The sequence below is a fragment of the Hippoglossus hippoglossus genome, chromosome 22, assembly GCF_009819705.1.
Source record: "Hippoglossus hippoglossus isolate fHipHip1 chromosome 22, fHipHip1.pri, whole genome shotgun sequence".
In the NCBI taxonomy this organism is placed as follows: Eukaryota; Metazoa; Chordata; class Actinopteri; order Pleuronectiformes; family Pleuronectidae; genus Hippoglossus; species Hippoglossus hippoglossus.
The window spans coordinates 18,505,184-18,523,923 of record NC_047172.1 but is presented as its reverse complement, the minus strand read 5'-3'; the positions used below and the strand labels follow the sequence as shown (position 1 = coordinate 18,523,923).

Below are 18,740 nucleotides of genomic sequence, written 5' to 3'. Positions count from 1 at the left end.
GAAACTTTTGACTCCGAATGTCAAACATGGAAAAAATGGAAAAATCGGAGAGTCACCAAAGTCATTAGAATTCGTCGTCTGGGAACATTGAACATCTGTGCAACAGTTTGTGACAATCCATGAGGACTTTGAGGTACTTCACAGGATGAATTCACATTTTACTATTGACTTTTGATGGTGCTGTGCAAAGTCAGTAGATCACCAAAGCTAGTAGTGTTTACCCTCTGGGGAACATGAATGTCTATACAAAACTTTACTGGCAATTCACACTATAGAAATATTTCAGTCCCGAGCTACCACGGTAAAAAGGCCTCAAATCCAATATCAAAGGCAGGTGCTAGAAGCGTTATTGTCCTTGTTATTGAACAGAACACTAAAGGGGAGACATCCAACTTAATAAGAAGAGATCTTAGATGGATGTGACCAATACCGGTAACACTTTTCAGATTCATCTCATCTGTAAGTCAGTGCAGGGCACCTGAAAAAAGAAAAAGCACCAACATGTAGGACTGTAATTCAAATGTGGCTTATTTATTTATTATTACTGTTGAGAGGCATACATTACAGTGCAAACCATTCTTTGGCAAACGTACAAATACAATACAAATGTCATGACATGTACTACTATATCCACATTGACCACTGGTTGAGGGACAGTGTGGGTAAAGCATGTTCAGTCTTGCAGAGCAGTGCATTCCATTGACACTTGGGGAGTTTGAGGGGAAATGAAAAAGAGAGAGGGAACCATGATGAAAACAGAAAACAAAGAAAATGAACTAATACAACAGATGACTGAAGCTCAAGAGAGCTCACAGTGCTTTGGCAGCCAAAGCTTGGGCCAATAACGCATTTAGCCTGTTACGGAGACAGAAAGACACACACACACACTCATTCATTCATAGGGTTTATCAAATGGTATGAAATTACTAGATTCAGTAAAACATAAAATACTGGAGTTGTTGGACAAGCCACGGTCAGAGAGAAAGAGACACAACTGTAAACACACAGTTTGATGTACAAACCTGTCCAGTATATTCAAACATGGGATATGATACCAGATAATATACCAGTGCGACTGCAAGCCCCATAATCCACCTGGAATCCTGAATGGAACATTCCAGAGGGTATTATTTCTGTTTAGTGACAGATGCTCGCCCAGGACGTTACCACATAAAGAAAACAATGGAAAGGAACACTGCAGCTGCTTCCTCACAATTAGGAGCAAAGCAAAACAACAAGAAACGTGACGTGTTACACGTGGGAGCCAGTGCATGGGGTACAGTGAGCGTCGTCTGTGTTCATGTACAGTACTTGTGGAGAACCAGTTGACAGGAGTCGGTGGAAAACATCTGTCTCACAACAGCGACATCGTGAAATCTTCTTTTGATTGACACTATAGCTGCTTTTACACTATGGAGATACTACTGATGGTGTGAATGCAACTGTCTGACTCAGAGCCTCTGGACTGCGGACTTTCTCCGGCTGGCTCCATAAAATAAGGCTGCAGAAAGTCTGGAGGACCCGATGTGAGAACACAGCAGGAGATCCCCCGCTGGATTCCCCACGAGCAAGTGGTGGGGGTTGATGACGTTTCTAACACGCAGATGCAAAAATGAAAAAAGAAAAGTTAACAAAACAAAAATCTCGGGATGAAAAAGCGGGGGCCAAACACGCAGAAGACAACCACGATGTTGAGAGAGATGTGATGTAAACACGTGATCTCCGCAGCAGAATGAACAGGTTACATCCTCTCTGCCTGCTGCACCACCCCACGCCTCAACACTCCAGACGTGTCGGTTGCTGTAATTGCGTCTGGGTGGAGAACGTCCTGCTGCGTTGTTCATATGTTAAAGGCAAACTCCCGAGAAAGTCCAGACCCTATTCTACGGCCATCCTCTGGAGGTCACGTCTGAAATCGGCTTATATCCCGACGATCAGCAGCTATCCCCCAGCTTTACCCTCGCCTCCCCTCTCATATGGCTTCCATTACAGCGGAATGACGGTCGGAGAGAGCCGCTTCTGCTCGGCTGAGTGACGTCACCCCGGTATGAAAAATCTTCAACATGCAAAGAAACATGAGCAGGACAAAGAATTCCTGAACTACATCAACACTGACGGCGATTCTCACAGGCGGAAACGCACATGAGTAAAAACTTAAAAAGAGAGAAAAGGGGGAGACAGAGTGGACGCTCGACAGAGAAGGCATGCAAGCGTGTCCTTGTGTAAACTGGGGCTAGAGAGCGGAAGAGAAGAACAGTCAACAGTCATGGCAGCAGTCCTTCAGTTGTGTGTGTGAGTGTGAGTGTGAGTGTGAGTGTGTGGGGTCTGTGGACTTACGATGAATAAACAGATATGAGCCGGTCAGTGGGAGAATACTGCTGTGGTAGAGTCTGCAGTACCAAAGGCTAAAATCCTGACCTCGTTACAACATTCATACATAGGTTTCATAGATATGTCATTTTAGAAGTTACTAAATCATACATTTGGCTTAAAGAACGACGCAGAAATACTGGGACAGAAATACTGGGACAAAGGTCACAACATTACAGTGGTAAAAAAAAAAAATTGGATATTCTTCTCACGGCTTTCTGAAAGCAAAATGAAACTTGGAAAGGAGCACGACAGTGCAAGAGCTGGGTCGAGTGTCCTGCGACGGGGGGGGCGCCGCACGGCTCCTCCTCGCTCAAGTTCAGGACAGGCCAGCAGAGACAATAACAAGGTGTCCATGGATAGAGGAGCAGTAATCAGTAGACATTTTTCTTTTTCTTTTGCATTACAAACATTTTCGCAGGGCTTCACATTATCGTCATATACGCAATTTTTATACAAAAAGGGGAGAGAAAAAAATTAAAAACATATTCATAACATATATCAAAGCACCGTGGATTAAAAGATGAAGAAACTCTATTCATAAAAAAGTCTTTTAGTTTGAGTAAAACAATCCTCTCAATTGTGACTTATCATTAAAAGGCGTATACTGAGTATATAAAAGTTGCTTTGCATACAAAAGACAATACTTTGAAGGTTTGAATTTAGTGATTAAATCATTATTAAAAAACTAAAATGGGGGAAAATAGCACCAGTTTTCGGCATCTCTAACCTGAGAATATCTTTTGTGATACAACATAATTGTCGCCGCCTTTCAAACTACTTCCCTTTCCTGCTCCTCGACGGCAACCGGCCCTGCGCTCCGTCACCGGGTGTTGGTCACAGGAGAGCAAACACCGTGGCGGTTTGTGACACTTCAGGAGCCTCGTCGGACTCCGAGCGAGCAGGAGAGATTTGTCCGTCTTTGTTTACAATCCACCCATTCATCCATTCACCCATGCATCCACCCATCGGTTCAGAAATACATCCATTTAGTGATCGCTGGTTTGTCGCCAGAGGATTTCAAACTGAGCCTCAGGCTGCTGGTCCTGGAGGGGGCAAAAAGCCAAATGGGGGGAAAAAAGAAAATCAACCCCTCCACTGATAAAAAAAAAAAGGATATGATGTCAAATGAAAAACATGAACTGAGGCTATTGGGTCTATCGAGGCTGTTAGTGGCTGTGGAGTAGCACACCTTCAAGAGTCTCATCCTCTCTCTGCCGGCTGCGTGGGAGTGTGTGACGTTCAGACACTGGAGTGTGTTTGTCAGGGTGGGCGGGGGGGGGGGGGGGGGGGGGGGGTCCTGAGTGTTAGTTGTTGTGGATGTCCGCTTCTTGTTGCTTTTCAACGTCTGCGTGATCGAGGCAATATGGGCAGCAGGCGCCTTTTAACTTGACGGGCCGTTTGCACTCGACTGGTGGACAAGACTCCACGAAGCAGGTGACCTGGGCATCCTGGAGGAGGGGGGGGAGAAGGGGCGACAGGTCAATTACCATATTAGATTAGAGTGGATGAAACGTTCATGATCACCGCAGCAGAACTGACCTGCCGCTGCGAAATACAGCAAAGAAAAGGTACGTCATGTTCACTGTCTTGCCAGATGAGCACGTTCACCCGGCTGTCTCAATTTGAACACTGCCAATCTGACCAGAGTTTATTAAAACCTGTGTCTCCTGCAGAGTTTTTCGACCCGAGAGTGAATGCAGATTATGTCCATTCACATTGCAGATGAAAGCCAGATGTGAGTGGGTGTTGGTGGGTTTTTTCACCAGTGGAAATGGGGCTCGAGATTAGACTGGATGAAAAGTTCATGATAGTGGACAGCTGCAGCGATGACATTCAAGAAACAGCAAAGAAAAGAAAGCCAAAAACAGGAAAAGAGGAACTGAAGGTATCGTGTATAGGACAGAGCAAAGAGTATGAGAGGGAGCGGGGGAGACATGCAGCGAAGGGGCAGGGAAGGGGCCAAACCTGCGAGCGCTGCAGAAAGACTCCGTACAATGTCAGTCTGTATGTACACTGATTAGAATGATATCAGCCGATAAAATCAGTCGACTGATATATTAATTGGGCTCTACGATTTTCTCGTCCTGTTATCTACAAGATAAAAGGAATACAATAATGAATGACTTCATTATGAGTGTTATGAGTTATTTGTTTGCAGAGTCTCGTACTTTTGTTTTGCAACAGAGCAGTAACTGAAATGAGTCACTCACGACGAGTCTCTGCTGAGGTGCTCGACAACGGCTGAACCGAAACAATGAGGTGCTTTGTATTGGAGCATGACATCACATGACGGGTTCAATCAAACTCTTCTTCCCAATACAAGGCACCTCATTGTGCAACATTAAATGATTACTAAACCCTTCCAATTACAAGGATGGGTGGAAGGATGGGAGAAAGTTTTGGGGATACCGAGGGGGTTGAGAGAGAGAGAGAGAGAGAGAGAGAGAGGGGGGAGGGAGAAACACAAACTGACAGGTGTGTTATCAGATGTGGTGAGCGAAATAAAGTGAGTAGGAAAGATGGCATCAAAGGCTGTGGGGGAGGGAGACGCAGGCGGAGGGAGATCTGAGGCAGCCAGGTTTGGCACGGGGGCTGCTGGAACCTGTGCCAGCAGCTGGCAGTTGGCACAGGGGAAGTGTCAAGAGATAAAGAATGAAAGGCAGAAAAGTGGCCGGTGCACACAAACACGCTGTGGGGAGACACGGGTGCCAGGAGGAGGGGGCTGCCAAGAGCTGCTGGAAGAGGTGAAACACTTCCAAGAGCTGCCAGACAGAGAAGCTGGGGCATTCAAACTGGGCAGCCTGCTCACACAGAGGCAGTGCTGACGGGCCGTCCACGATGAGAAACATGGAAATAATCAAACAGAATCAGCTTCTCGGAGTGAAAAATGAGAGGATTAAGTATTGAGCATGTGTGTGCGTAAAACTATTTGCACTGCATATTGAGCTACATGTTGAACGTACCCGGCATTCACATGTGGTGCAGGAGTCCTTTTTCCACCGCTCTGCATCTGTCCGCTCACGTCCCTCACTATCAGTGCAGTCAGTCTTGCTCAGACGGGTTTCAAGTCTTTTAATCTGTAAAAGATACAAGGACACAAAACATCAACTCGGAGGAAAAGAGAAACAACTTGTTTCTGGTTACGTCGACACCACCTCAACTCTCTGGCTCCTTTTATACAGAGATCCTGCAGCGTTGCCTTTGAGAAGACCCAAGAACATTCCCACCTTGAAGAAGTTGTGTGAAAACAACTCAAGATCGCCTTTGGTTTAAAATGGTCAGATAAATTAACAGTATTGACACAATCAGCAAAAACACCAGAGGTAACCACGCCTTTTCCCTGAGGAGATCCGTCAGACAAACTCCTTATCGGCTCTGGGTCCCCGATCTTCACATCTATTTGAATAAGTCTATAATGTTTATTGCTTGTTTGCTGTTGTGTGCCTTAAATATTTTAATTTTAAATTGTAAAGCACCTTGTAACTGTGTTTTAAAAAGTGCTATATAAATAAAAAATATTATTATTAATCTAATTTTGTATTCCTCCTCTTGCATTGATGCAGGATGCTCGATGTGGCTACATCTCTCACTCCGAACTATGAAATATGGTTGTCTGCCCTCTGGGGGGACGATGAGGCTCGAGATGGAGGGTGGGTCGGTGCAGTGTCAGCAGTAATGTGGACGTTGTACTGGACCGTTGTGGTGAAGAAGGAGCTGAGCCTCAAGTCAAAGCTTTCGATTTACTGGTGGATCTGTGCTCTGCAGCCTTCACCTATGATCACAAGCTCTGGGTGGTGACCGAAAAAAACCCAGAACTCACTCGAGGGACTACATATCCCATCTTCCCTGGGAACGCCTCAGGAGCCTTCAGGAGGAAAGATCTGTGCGGGGGCTGTGTGACTGTGTCTGTGAGTTAGCCTACAGCCCAGACATAGCAGGCATGCATGCAGCATGAGCCAGAAGGCAACATGGGGGAGTGAGACATGTTTAGACTCATGGTGCGGTTCGGTTTACAGGGAAGTTGAGGGATGCTCCCCGGTAAGTGTTTCAGAGGTTACAGTTTTAGATGAGGACAGAGTGCATGTGCAACTTTAACTGTGTTTTAAAGGTGAAACAGTTACCTCGACTATAAAGCATATTGACGATGTCTGTCTAAACCTTCATTTGACCAAAATGGCACTCAGTAAAGCTCATACCTCCCCCAAAGCCCAACAGCAGTCCTCTTACACCCGGGCCACACTGGCTGCATGAGCGGCCCCAGTGCATTGTGGAACTTCTTGCTTTTCATATGCATATTCTGCGGTTTGTCACCTCATGCACGGACACACACAAGTCTTGTGCAATTACCAGAACACCAGTGATAGTCAAATGCAAACATGTGTGTGGGTGCTGATACGGACACACACCTGCTTTCGTAAACTTGTGATCGTCTTCTGCATGTCGGAGACAAACTCCTGGAAGTCGTTGATTGAAGGTTCAGTGCTTGTTTTGGAGGTCAGAGTAACGTTTACTACAGTTTCTGTGGTTCCCTCCGCCGGGCTGAAAAGATACATGTACAGATATAAGACCAGGTGACATTTCTTTAACTATGAACTCATCATAGCATTTATAAGACTATGTGCAATACAGAACATTATATAAATCATAAAACGTCAGTCACTCAGAAGAGCCTATTGTCTTTCTGAAGATGTGGCCTCTACATTCCACTTACAGAGCAAGTGAGCAGTAAATACGTCATTTTCTCTTCACAGTAAATCACCGCCTGCATGCGGTTGTAGGGTTCATCAAACTCTTGGTGGATTTTTTAAACATCAGATCCTGACGTTTGATGGCTGCTACGCTGCATTACCTGTTCTCCGGGATGCTGTTGGCAGGATCATCCTCTTTGTAGCTGTGCTCAGCTGATCTGCGTCCCCTGAAGTGGTACGACAGGGCGTTGAACTGACCCTTGGTTCTGCAGTCTGGTGGGTCAAACACAACACAACACGACTGTAACACACTAACAGAGGAAAGATAAATGACCGCAAAATAAGGATTTTTTTTATTGATCATATATAAATGTAATCGGATTCAAAAGGATGAAATAGCAATGCTGCAGAGATTGATGAGCACACACAGTAAACGCCCTGTGTAATGAAAATAATTTTAATCTTAATAAGTCCTCAAATAAAAACAGTTTAAAGTTTCCGATTATCATTGTCAACATCATTGGAACTTCCTGGAAATTTCACACAACATGATTGTCTCCTACCTAAATGGCCTGGTGCATGCCTGCAAATGTTTCAAATTAAAAGCTCTGCTAGGAAAAAGGGTTTATATTCAATGAACCTTTTATTTTGAAATGTTTGCTGGAAGTGCTGAGTTGACATTAACAGAAGAATACAGTGACTTTAACAGGGAATAGGATACTTCCTACTAAAATATGACCAATTATACTTTGTAATTAGAAATGAAGGCCTGCCTCTAATATAAGGCTGCTATAAATAAAGGCCCGTTTCCTTCTGCAGCTGAGGTAAATAACGGCCTCGGCCACTATTGGAGGAAATACGGTATAAAAACAGGAAACCGTGTCTGCTGATGTCCCTTCCCTTCAGCTTCAAAGTGCTGATCCAGGACTCTGAGGCTTATTGTATTACCATGACTCAGTGTCACGCTGTAGACGCTGTACCCAGATCAAAGAGAGTAAAAAGACACGTACACAAACATAGCACCTTGCTCACGCCCCGCTACACATCTGAGGCATGCTGAGCATCAGGAGACAGTTCATAATAAACCTGAGGAGGCACAGATGAGTGGATCAGCCCTGCAGTTAGCACGGCTGCATCTTTATCTGGAAGAGTTTACAGGCAGCTGCTCAGCCTCAGAGCCCCTTTGATTTACTAGACCGTGGTCTGTAAAAGACAAAGACTATCTAGAAACAACAAGAGCTCCTGTCTCATGCTGACAGATACGCATGAGCCCAGCATGATCTCACACACACACACTCTCTCTTGTACTTCTATCTATTTGAGGACACTCGTTGGCCCCTATAGCCCCTAACCCTAATCTTTACCATCACAGCTAAATGCCTAACCTGGCCCCTGGCCCTAACCACTCTACCATAATGCCTCATCCTATCCACCTCAGTTTTCAATAAATATAAAAAACCAAGAGGTCAGGAGTAAAATCCTCTTTAGGACTACCCACTGAAATAACTGCTCAAGGTCATAATGTCTTGACCAACTGATCATCCTTACTGTGGTATGTGATATGGGGATAGAGAGCTATTGACGGACGCGTGTCGGCCAGTGCAGTCCCTTTGGCTCCCCATTTACAACTGCACAGGGCAGGGGGCATCATCGATATAACTTAACACAGACCCTAACCCTAAAAGCAAGTCTTAAAGGGATAGTTCACACGCGAACCCTACGCTTACTACGACACTTTTATGACACCACAGGAGCAGTATGGAGGTTTTTTCAGTTTTTTTTCTGTTTGAAGAATCGGTCACCATTTACTTCAATTGTATTGGATTCGGCTGCAACACTGTTTGCCCCGGAAACTCCAAAAGTCTTAACCCTTAAAAGATTGAGGTCGTATCAAAAGGTCTTCACTTTCCTGTAAAGTCTTTTTACAGTTTTTTTAAGTTATCAGCGGTGTCCTGTGTTAATTGAACCAAACACAACTGTGAACCTGGCTACAGCTTCACTGACAGACGGACAGAAACAAGTGGAACAACTCCTCTTTCCTCCCTCCCTCCCTCCTCTTTCTGGCAGCATATTCTCTGTTTATTAGTTTTGCTCTTCCCTCAACCATTTTGTCAAGGAAGGTCAAACGAAGGGCTCAGAATCTGGGATGAAAGCAGAATAATTAAGGGCCATATGTTACATATTAAAATGTTTTTTAATCCTTTTACATTTTTCCTCTGAGGACAATCAATTTTCACTCAAATTTTTACATGAAAGAATAATTCATATATTTGCAATGCAGTAGAATTCTTGTCTCAATGATTTTCTGAGTTGACACACAAGTTAAATATTAGTATTTATCATTATATCACGCTAGTGACAACAGCATTATATCATGTAGTCAGGGAGAATGTAATGTGGCTTTAATAAGTAGAAAATATTCTCAGATGGATTGTAACATTTACTTACAGCTTTGTCATCCATGTGAGGGGATCTTTACTTCTACAGAATTTATCATCCTAAAAACGCGATCTCCTACATGCACCCTCAACAGTGCAGCATTAAACCATGTGGAACAGATGGATTGTTCGATGGATGCTGAATTGGCCATTGCACACGACAACTTTGACGTCAACACAACACCTTCACTTTAATACTTTTGTGGTGTGTATAGACCGGTGTTGGCATGTCATGTGCAGAGAGCACCAAGTTTAAAAAGCAAGGAGGTGCGCAACCGGCAGGATTGATGAAGTGCGATGGTGCGTGCCAGCAGAACTGACGTCAATTCTGGTGTGCGACGCGACATGCAAGGACAGGAATGGTGACTATAAACTAGGTTTAAGGAGAGTAAACAAATAGTGAGAGCGGAGTCATTTAAACCATGTTTTGGCTGCAACGCTGTTTACCCCTAAGACTCCTAGTGTTTTGTGGACTCAAACCCTTCAAACACACCTCCATCTGCATAGACACATGTAACATTGGTGACTAAATCTCATCTGTGGGTAGGATCTTTAAGGCACAGCACAGCTATGCACTGTGCACATGTTTGTTTTTTTACTAAGCACTTGTTGACTTAATTTGTGTTCAAATGGAAAAAGGAAGTGAGGCAGTGGCTGTTTATTTTACAGTGGGCAGTAATGCCACTGAAGATTCAAAGACAGTGGAGCAATAATGAACATTTTCTAACTCTAAACTCATTCAACAAAGTTCACCATTATGATTACTCAATGTTCTATTCAAACAATCACTGAACGTCCCACAGCTCCAAAGATTTCATCTAATACCTGAGATTATTCCATGTAATCTAAGCCATTTGCTCATTTCACAGCTGATCGTATCTCCAAGAAAGTGATACAAGGCAAACAATCACTATGAACCCTCATGCCGGTTTATTATAACAGCAGGGGGTGCCTCTTCAGTCAGCTTCTTTTTCGCTTTGTCAGCTGCTCCCATGGTTGGAATGTTTTAACCTCCAGAATTTCACTCTAAATACCATGTCTTACCCCAGCAATTAGCGGGAGCAGTATGTGAAAAGCACAACATTAGTTATATCATGAGTGTTCAGGAAGAGGAGGTCTGCTGTTTCACCGCACTAATGATTCAGCTGAGTCGCAACGGCGTGACATTACATGGCTTTTGCTTTCAAACTTCATCCATCTACTAATTCCACAAATGTCAGTCTGTATGTGGAAGGCAGATCTCGCAAACCATTCATTTCATCAATACTATTCATTTCATCTTATTTTTCAATATTTTGAACATTTGAGTAAACATCTGACCAGCACTCTGTCAGTGGAGTTGGGACAACGTGACTGAACCGTCTGTTTAACACGTGATCTTCTATGTCCTCGGATAACCAACACCAGTGGTTGGCAACTATCGGCCCGCTGGCCCACCAGCAATAACAATATCAATCTTTTTATTGCATCATATCGGCCTGATAGACATTTATGTGTGCAGCAGGTGCTGATCTTGGTCATGACAACATTCATAGACTCACTTCCTTTTTTGCAGTTTCTCTTCAAAATGAAAATGTGTTTAGTTGCTGCAATGCTTTCAACAGACCTGAATTAGAGCTTTTATTTAAAAAAGTTGTGAAATAGGGTCTCAGGATTGTGTCGATTGCTTAACAGGCCTCTAAAATAGCGACAAAGCACCGGTTCAGTAAATCACTACTTTGTAAAAGTCAACATCTGACAGATAGAAGTTTTGCCTTTCGTGAAGCGAGATGATGATGATGATCCAAGACATTGTTCTCTACAGTCAGACCTCCTTTTCCTTATGAGCAGTTGAGCAACATTCACACTGAGTGACATCCTATGGACATGGGCCACACAGACAGGAGGGCTGTCAAGTAAACTGAGGTCAAAGAATAACCACGTTCCTCTGACAGGGGCCTGTTCTAAATTGTTGCACATAGCCCGTCATTATTGCGAAGCTCCGCTGCCTTGAGGAAGATGTTATCGAGGGGAGACAAAAGGCTGAGAGTATTGTATGGCTTTAATTTCACAAAACAGCCCAGATACTGGACCAGTGTAAGCCACTGACTGAGACGTCTGGGCAACTTCCTGTGCTGCTGGGGAACTATGTGTTCTTTCATCACGAAGAAAAGTCATATGCTAGACAAGATCAGCCCAGTTGATGAAAGATGCGAACGTGAAAGGTACAGATTCTGCATTCAAGTGTTCGAAGAAAACGTCACACGAACACTAGGGGGGGCGTAGGGACGACACATAGCCTGCACACACTTATACTACCATTAAAGTACTTTTTGAAAGTTAGCTTTACGGAAAATTACAATTATGTAATCCTGTCTTAGTCAAGTTGGAGTCAATGAATCATTACAATGGTTATGAACTGATGCATCAGACTGCTTCATATTGAGAGCTGGTACTAATAATGGGACCTTATGTATGTAAGTAGGTTTGAACAAACATTTTTGTTAAATTTGCATATTTTCACTTTGTCCTCATGGATTATGGAGTGTTTGTTGATTGGCAAAAGTTGTATTTTTATCAATTTAACATAAAAACAAAAACACTACTGTGCAGAAAAGGAAGGGTCTAAATATGTTCTCAAGCCAATGTAAAAACAAAGGAAGAAGAAGATAGAGTGGGTCATGCACAAACCAGAGGGTTGGTGGTTGGATCCCTTGCTCCCCCATTACGCAAGTCAAAGTGTCCTTGGGCAAGACACTCTATGAATGAATGTGTGTGTGAATGGATGAATGGCGAAACTTTACTGCAAAGAGCTTTGAGAAGTCAAGACTATAAGCTCTCTATAAATACAATATAAATACAAACCATTGACCATTCACACGATAACAGAAAGTTGTCTTACCTTCGCAGCAGTCCTGCCACATGCGCAGGTCAATCTGAGGGACGTCGTCGCAGCTGCCATAGCCATGGGGCAGCTCTGCCACCCTGAAGACGTCGCGCTGGATGCGAGTGATGTTGTCGCCATTGTCACACATCACCCGTGTCAGCGAGGTCTGTTTCAACTGGGTCAACTGGGCAGGAGTGAACACGCCTGGGTTTTCGTACCAGAATCTGAAGGAGACAGGGGCAAGGGAAGTGACTGAGATGAGACATGAGATAAAATTCCTTCCCACCTCTCTCTCTAATTTTGACATGATGGAGAAACTCTAAGTAAGGTTACATAACTTCAATTTTAAACGATTCCTTAAGGAAAAAGAGACTACGTATACATGGACACCATTTTTCCGATATTAACCAAATTAAACGAATAGTCTTCATAAGATACTGCCATGTATATAGCAATGATTACCTTAATACAAAAAGGTTCATACTCAGCATAAGCAATAATCAAATTAAGACATGTGTATGAGTATTCTGATCTTAGTCGCATTATTTAGACATGTATAGGTCTGAATCACATTAAAACATCCTGTTGGAGCACCAGAGGATTTTGCGACATCGACATACGGCAGTTACAGACTGCTTCACGACACATGTAAACACGATGGAAAAGTAAAAAGGAGTTTTTGCAAAATTAGACAGAAAACTACCAAAAGGGAATACAGTAGCATTGTACATTAAACTATGTCAGGTTGGGGATTTAAAACTGGCAGAACAACGTCAGACATAATGACGTGAGCTATTACCAGACTGTGCTCAGTAACATGTAAACACTCTACTACTGGCTAGCTACTCATGTAAACACCATAATCGAAATAATGTCTTCTGAATAAGGCCAATAGTCATAGCCATATAAATGTAGTCACTGTCAGAGGTTCAATACCACAAGCGTTTTCTATTGGATCAGCTGAATGCTCAATAAAATGTTAATTAACAGATATATTTATTTCTAATCCTGAATGATTTAAAAACTATTGCTGAAAAACTTTAATTTAGTTTTTATCACGGGAAAATGTCTGTCCTCAGTACATACCCTTCAGGAAAAAAAAGAAACCGCAATGAAGAACTCCGCTTGAAAATGTGGAGGCATTCTTTCCTGTCATCAGGAAACGTGTTTGTGAACGTTGAGGTGAGATGTGTTGTGATCTTACTCTACCTGTCACCATCTCGCAGGCGTTTGAACTGAGCTGCCAGTAGACACATGAGGGTGGGCCCCAGTCGACTGCCGGGGACCAGGTCTTCAGCCATCAGGGCAGGGAACAAGTCGATGTTTAGAGGAGTCCCGTACAGCCTGCCGCAGAAAAAAACCAACATTCAGGGAGACGGCAATATGTAAATACACTACGTTGACTGTAGCCCAGTTACCTTGTTCCATTTGTTGCAAACTGGTATCATGTAAAATTCTCAAAGTAATAATTATAATCTTGAGTGTATAATTACCTCTGTAGTTTCTCTCTGACATTTGAATTCTTAATCTCGTTCCTCAATTCATCAAACGTTTGAGCTGAGGTCAAGTTACAGAAGGTCCTGAAATCATTGTACGGAGGTATGCCGTGATCCCTCCCTCTCTGTATATTCATGGCAGCCAGGTCCAGAGCCACGGCGTGGGCCATTGAGAACAACCTCTCCGTCAGCTCTGTATTCAGCAGCTGAGTGGAAACCCGCATTTTACCGGCAACGCCAAACAGCCCACGGATCAGCGGGTCAATGCCACCCTCGTTGACGATGCGGAACGGGGAGAAGAAGGCGCGGTGCAGAGAGATGTGCCCTTGGGGGATTGGCTGGAATTCCTCATCTAACCTGTAGAGGATGGGGTTGATCAGGGTGTGGCCGAAGCGGAAAGCAGCGGTGGCGAAAGCGCTGAGGATGCCCGCGTTAATGTTCGGGTCGTAACCGGCGTATGAGCCCATCATCTTCATGCCCACCTCACCCAGGATCTAGGAGATTGGAGAAGGAATGTTAAAGTTGTTCTTATTATCACCTTGAGAAATGATCAGAGACAAAGCAGCATAACAATGGAACATTCGACTTCAGCTATTTGCCGTTACCTTTGGCAACCAATGACTGTAGGTGATGTGCTGCATCTGCGCTCCTACGATCTTCCTCGCCTCGTGGTAGATGGTGTCCCCGTCCCAATGAGGATTCAGCCTCAGTAGCTCTGTGGCGATGCGGTTGTGTTCTCTAAACCACACAGTGTGCATGGCAGTTAATCCAAGCTGCTCATTTGCCCGGTGGTCTCCCGCTAAGAAACACGGAATCGGACTCTCGTGCTCGTCCCTCATGCACTCAGTTGGTGGTCCAGTGGCAAACGGTAGGAGTGGCTTGCCTGTTCTCTGTATGATACCTTGCCGGAGCAGACCCCTTTGACTGGCCAGATCTCTGACCTCCTCTGATTCGTGCCGTGAGCTGCCGTAAACGTTTGAAGCGTCGATGTAAGAAGTTAACTGGTTGATTTGCTCTCTCGGAAAAACACTGTTCATAAGTAAAGATGTCATCCCGCTGCCACACACAGGGCTGGATCGGACAAAGAACATGCAGCGGGCGCCACTACGCAGCTGCCGTGCGTCATTGGCAGGGAACTGGATTGGGAAGCACGGTGGGTCATTGGTGCAACCCTGAGCGCAGAGCTGACCGTCGGAGAACCTCGACTGGCTGAGGGCGGCCACCGTTGAGTCCAAATCGTGGTCAAGGAACTGACCCCACTGCATCAGCATGTGAGTGTAGCGGTCGTCAGGAGTGATGGTCTCTGTTCCGATCAGTATGGTGGACACGAGCCTCGGCAGCGGCAACCTGTATCCGTTGTGCGGCAGCTCATTGGCGCCCCTCGGCAGGTTAAAGCCGTTATCATAGACGGACTTCAGGAGACGCTCAAAGGCAGTGAGCGAGGCGCCCCACATGGGGTGCTGCAGGTTGTTGCAGGTGCCGTCATGGCTGCGGTACTTCTGGTGGAAGCAAATGTCGGAGCAGTTGTTGAAGCGGCGGTGGGCCGTGCAGCCGGACAGATTGGCGATCACATCCAGGAAGTGGGGGGAGACCAGGTCGTTGTAGCGAAAGGCTGTGGAACGGCAACATAAATTCAACACATTAAGAGGATACATGGTTAACGGCAACAATTTTGTAAAAATGAACAAAATTTGATGTAAATATCTGAAGTACTATTTGGAAAGGTAATCAATTAGATAAGGAAAAAATGTATCATTTCCATGGACACCAATATTCTGACCATTGACCTTATTCACAATAAAACAATATTTTGATGATGTTTACATTAGTTGTTTATAGAATATCCGATTAAAATTCCCGTTTACATTCAGAGCTTAGTCGGATTATAACTCATGTCATTATGTCTGATATTTTTCCACTCATTTTAAAACCCAAACGTGAAATAATTGAATGTACGATGCTACAGTACGCCGTTTTGGGTGTTTTATTTGTATTTTGCAAAAGCTGCTTTTTTATTTTTCCATCTTGTTTACACCCAGGTCATACATCATCCAGTAGTTTTCAACTTACCTATGTCAATGTTGCAAAATGCTGTGAAGGTTAGAATACTACATGTCTACAATGCTTATTCAGAGTAGGACCTTATTCAGTTTGTCAGAAAATTCTATTTACATGACAGTGTCTAATTGAGACAAATGGGGTTAATATTGGAATGTTGGTGTCAATGTACACTTAGTCACAATCATTCACTCAAACTGGAAACAACCTCCTGACCCGAGGTTGCAGGTGGCAGTATTTCAATAACCTGCCCCGACTCGCTCTGACATGTGAAAGCACCAGAGTGCAGCACATCGGTGTGTTTGTGTGTCTGTGATGCGTTAGCAATATGGTGCTGTGGTTACGCATGAGAACGTGTGGTAAGTGCGTACCGACAACCTCTATGAGGGATAGGTAAGACTTCCTCTCTGTGCACAGTCTACTTCACACATTATTGGCTTGTTGTGTGGTTTTGTGCGTGTGTGTGTGTGTGTGTGTTAGAGGAGAACTGGGCATAACGTGGCTGAAGGAGAGATACAATAAAAGCAGCACATTTGTTTCTGCTGATCGGCTGAAATCTCTTTGTTAACTTGGTTTGAGGCCAGTGCAACAAATTTGGTTGTTGACACAAGCAAAGAAAACAGTGTCTCTCTTTGTTCCTATTCCACAGAGCTCTCTCTTCTTCCAACCCTATTTTTTACCATAACGTCACTCTAGACAAACTCCAAATCCTTACTCTTTTTCCGCCATAGATTTTTAATGTAGATAAAATTCTTTGATTCAGCCAAAACTTTCCAAAGCAGCACAGATACAGCGTCTGGATACATCTAGCCCATTTGACCTTGGTGCTGTTAAATCAATCCTTCCATTACAACGAGTGTGTTCATCCACCATTGTGTGTGTGGAAATATATAAGACGCTCCAGCTTTCTTTCTTGGACCGCTCTACATTTTTCCATGATTATGTGACTGCAAACAAAGGCAGATGCTTATGCATGTAAACATCCAAATTAACCCGTGGTCTCCCGATCTGATTCATGCATAATTGAGAAAATGTGCACACCGACACAAACCACGTTGAAAGTTGTCCTGTGCTCGGCCGTGATTGCAGGTTAGTGTTGTGTTGTGTGACACAGGGCTAATAAAACTGTTTATGGGCCGCTCGTCAACTGCTCTATGATTACGTCTCCCCGCCTCAGGTCCTGCTTAAGAGAAAATGGCACACAGATGGAGTGTTCGCACACAGCCAAATGTTGCTCACAATAACATGGTAATTCATAGAGTAGCTGGGAACTGAATCACTGGCTGGGACTCTGCTCAGGAAACTGGCCGGGAGCTCCGAACTGAATACACAATGAGACTTTAGAAAGATGTTATGTATATCCTGCAGAAAATTGTCAAAACCAATATTTTATTACTGAAACAACCCACAAACATGTATATTGTGTATCTGCATCTACAGTTATTCTACATCAGGATTATCTGTGAGAGATGTGGCTGTCCATGTTGTTAAAAGTGGATTACTTGTATTGGCCATTGACTCCAGCTTTCCCAGTCTACAGCCTGTTTAAATCTTAGCTGTCAAGGGCAGAGAGATGTTAACGCTCTTTCTGGGAAGATGAGCTTATTTCTTGATTTTTTTTTACCATCAAAATACTTGGGTACAGATTTGATATATATAGAGAGATTCCGCAAGGACTTAATCTACATAATTTATTATTCCAAGTGCAGTGCCCGTTTTAAACCTGCCTGTGTGAAATGGGCGGTTTGCTTGGTCTGTGGTAATGCTGGTTGAAGCTTTCTTTCTGAAAGTGTGAAAGTGACCTGCACTGATCGAGCCACAGCAAGTAAAGACCGGCTGCGGGGCTCAGTCTGCAGAACCCTTAGCTGAGCCACTGCTGTTATAATTATTGCCTCTGCCAAAGCGTTGAGTCTTAATTTCTTTTGTCTGTCTATTAGATAGCGGAATTTTTTCAACAATTCTGTAAATTTCTCAGGGATTATTCATGGGTCTTGATTTAAAAGAAATCAGGCGTATTAATGGAACTGATATCGATGAGTGTGTGTGCAATCTGGTGGAGCCTGATTGAATTTAAGGGGACTGTTGGGTCCTGGCTGAAGTATACGCTCTACTATGAGAGCCATTCTAGTTTTAAAAGTGACAAACCTTCTTTACAGTTCCATTCTTTTTACACCTGTGCAGAAGCTTATCTCAGTTTCAATCAATGACGGTAAAAATAATCTTAATTTTCATTATTAAGGTCACAAGACAACATTTTATTTTGTATGTACAGTGTGTGGATTAAATCACAGCCTCCTACGTACTGATCACTTCCTCCATGTTTTCAACTGTGGAAATGATTATTGGGAGCACTTTGAGTTCATAGAAGATAAACTGAAATTAATTTGTCTTAATGGCATCATGTTCTTTCCTCTTACGTTTTCTCCAAGCCTGAAGTTGTTCCAGTGTTTATCCCCTTCGCTATGAATACAGCATAATCAACAGCAATGGTGGGCCAAAGGCTCCACCCTGCAACTCCAGCAAACCAGAGAGCTGACTCCCATGGGCCCAGTGAGGTTGTTCACGCCTTGATAGACGGCAGCAATACTGTGCTAACAGCTTATTGTGGCAGGTCTGCAATTGTTTGTGCAGAAAAATAACCTAATAACCTAATCGCTTACTAATTGCTAGTGTGTGAGGTTTTAATTATCACGAGCGTAAGAAAAGATTTGATACAAAGTTTGACAGTTAAAAAAAAACACATATGAATTTAGCACAGAGTCTCCGCTTTGACCCATCAAGCCACTCAACACTATTTGCTTCTCCATAAAAGAGACACAAT

General features: G+C 43.7%; 1 protein-coding gene across 2 annotated transcripts in view; it reads right to left on the bottom strand.

Annotated features, from left to right (window-relative positions):
* Window positions 1-510: 510 nt before the first annotated feature.
* The window catches only part of LOC117755994 (peroxidasin), a 59,673-nt gene continuing 41,443 nt past the window's right edge, over window positions 511-18,740 (bottom strand). For both annotated transcript variants that reach the window (XM_034576256.1, XM_034576257.1), the window contains 8 exons: window positions 14,467-15,473; window positions 13,859-14,355; window positions 13,575-13,709; window positions 12,381-12,589; window positions 7,223-7,334; window positions 6,780-6,912; window positions 5,337-5,450; window positions 511-3,821 (listed from right to left, as the gene is read on the bottom strand). In XM_034576256.1, coding sequence (XP_034432147.1) covers window positions 3,678-3,821; window positions 5,337-5,450; window positions 6,780-6,912; window positions 7,223-7,334; window positions 12,381-12,589; window positions 13,575-13,709; window positions 13,859-14,355; window positions 14,467-15,473 — 2,351 coding nt within the window. In that variant the 3' untranslated portion in view covers window positions 511-3,677. The remainder of the gene's footprint in view (window positions 3,822-5,336; window positions 5,451-6,779; window positions 6,913-7,222; window positions 7,335-12,380; window positions 12,590-13,574; window positions 13,710-13,858; window positions 14,356-14,466; window positions 15,474-18,740) is intronic.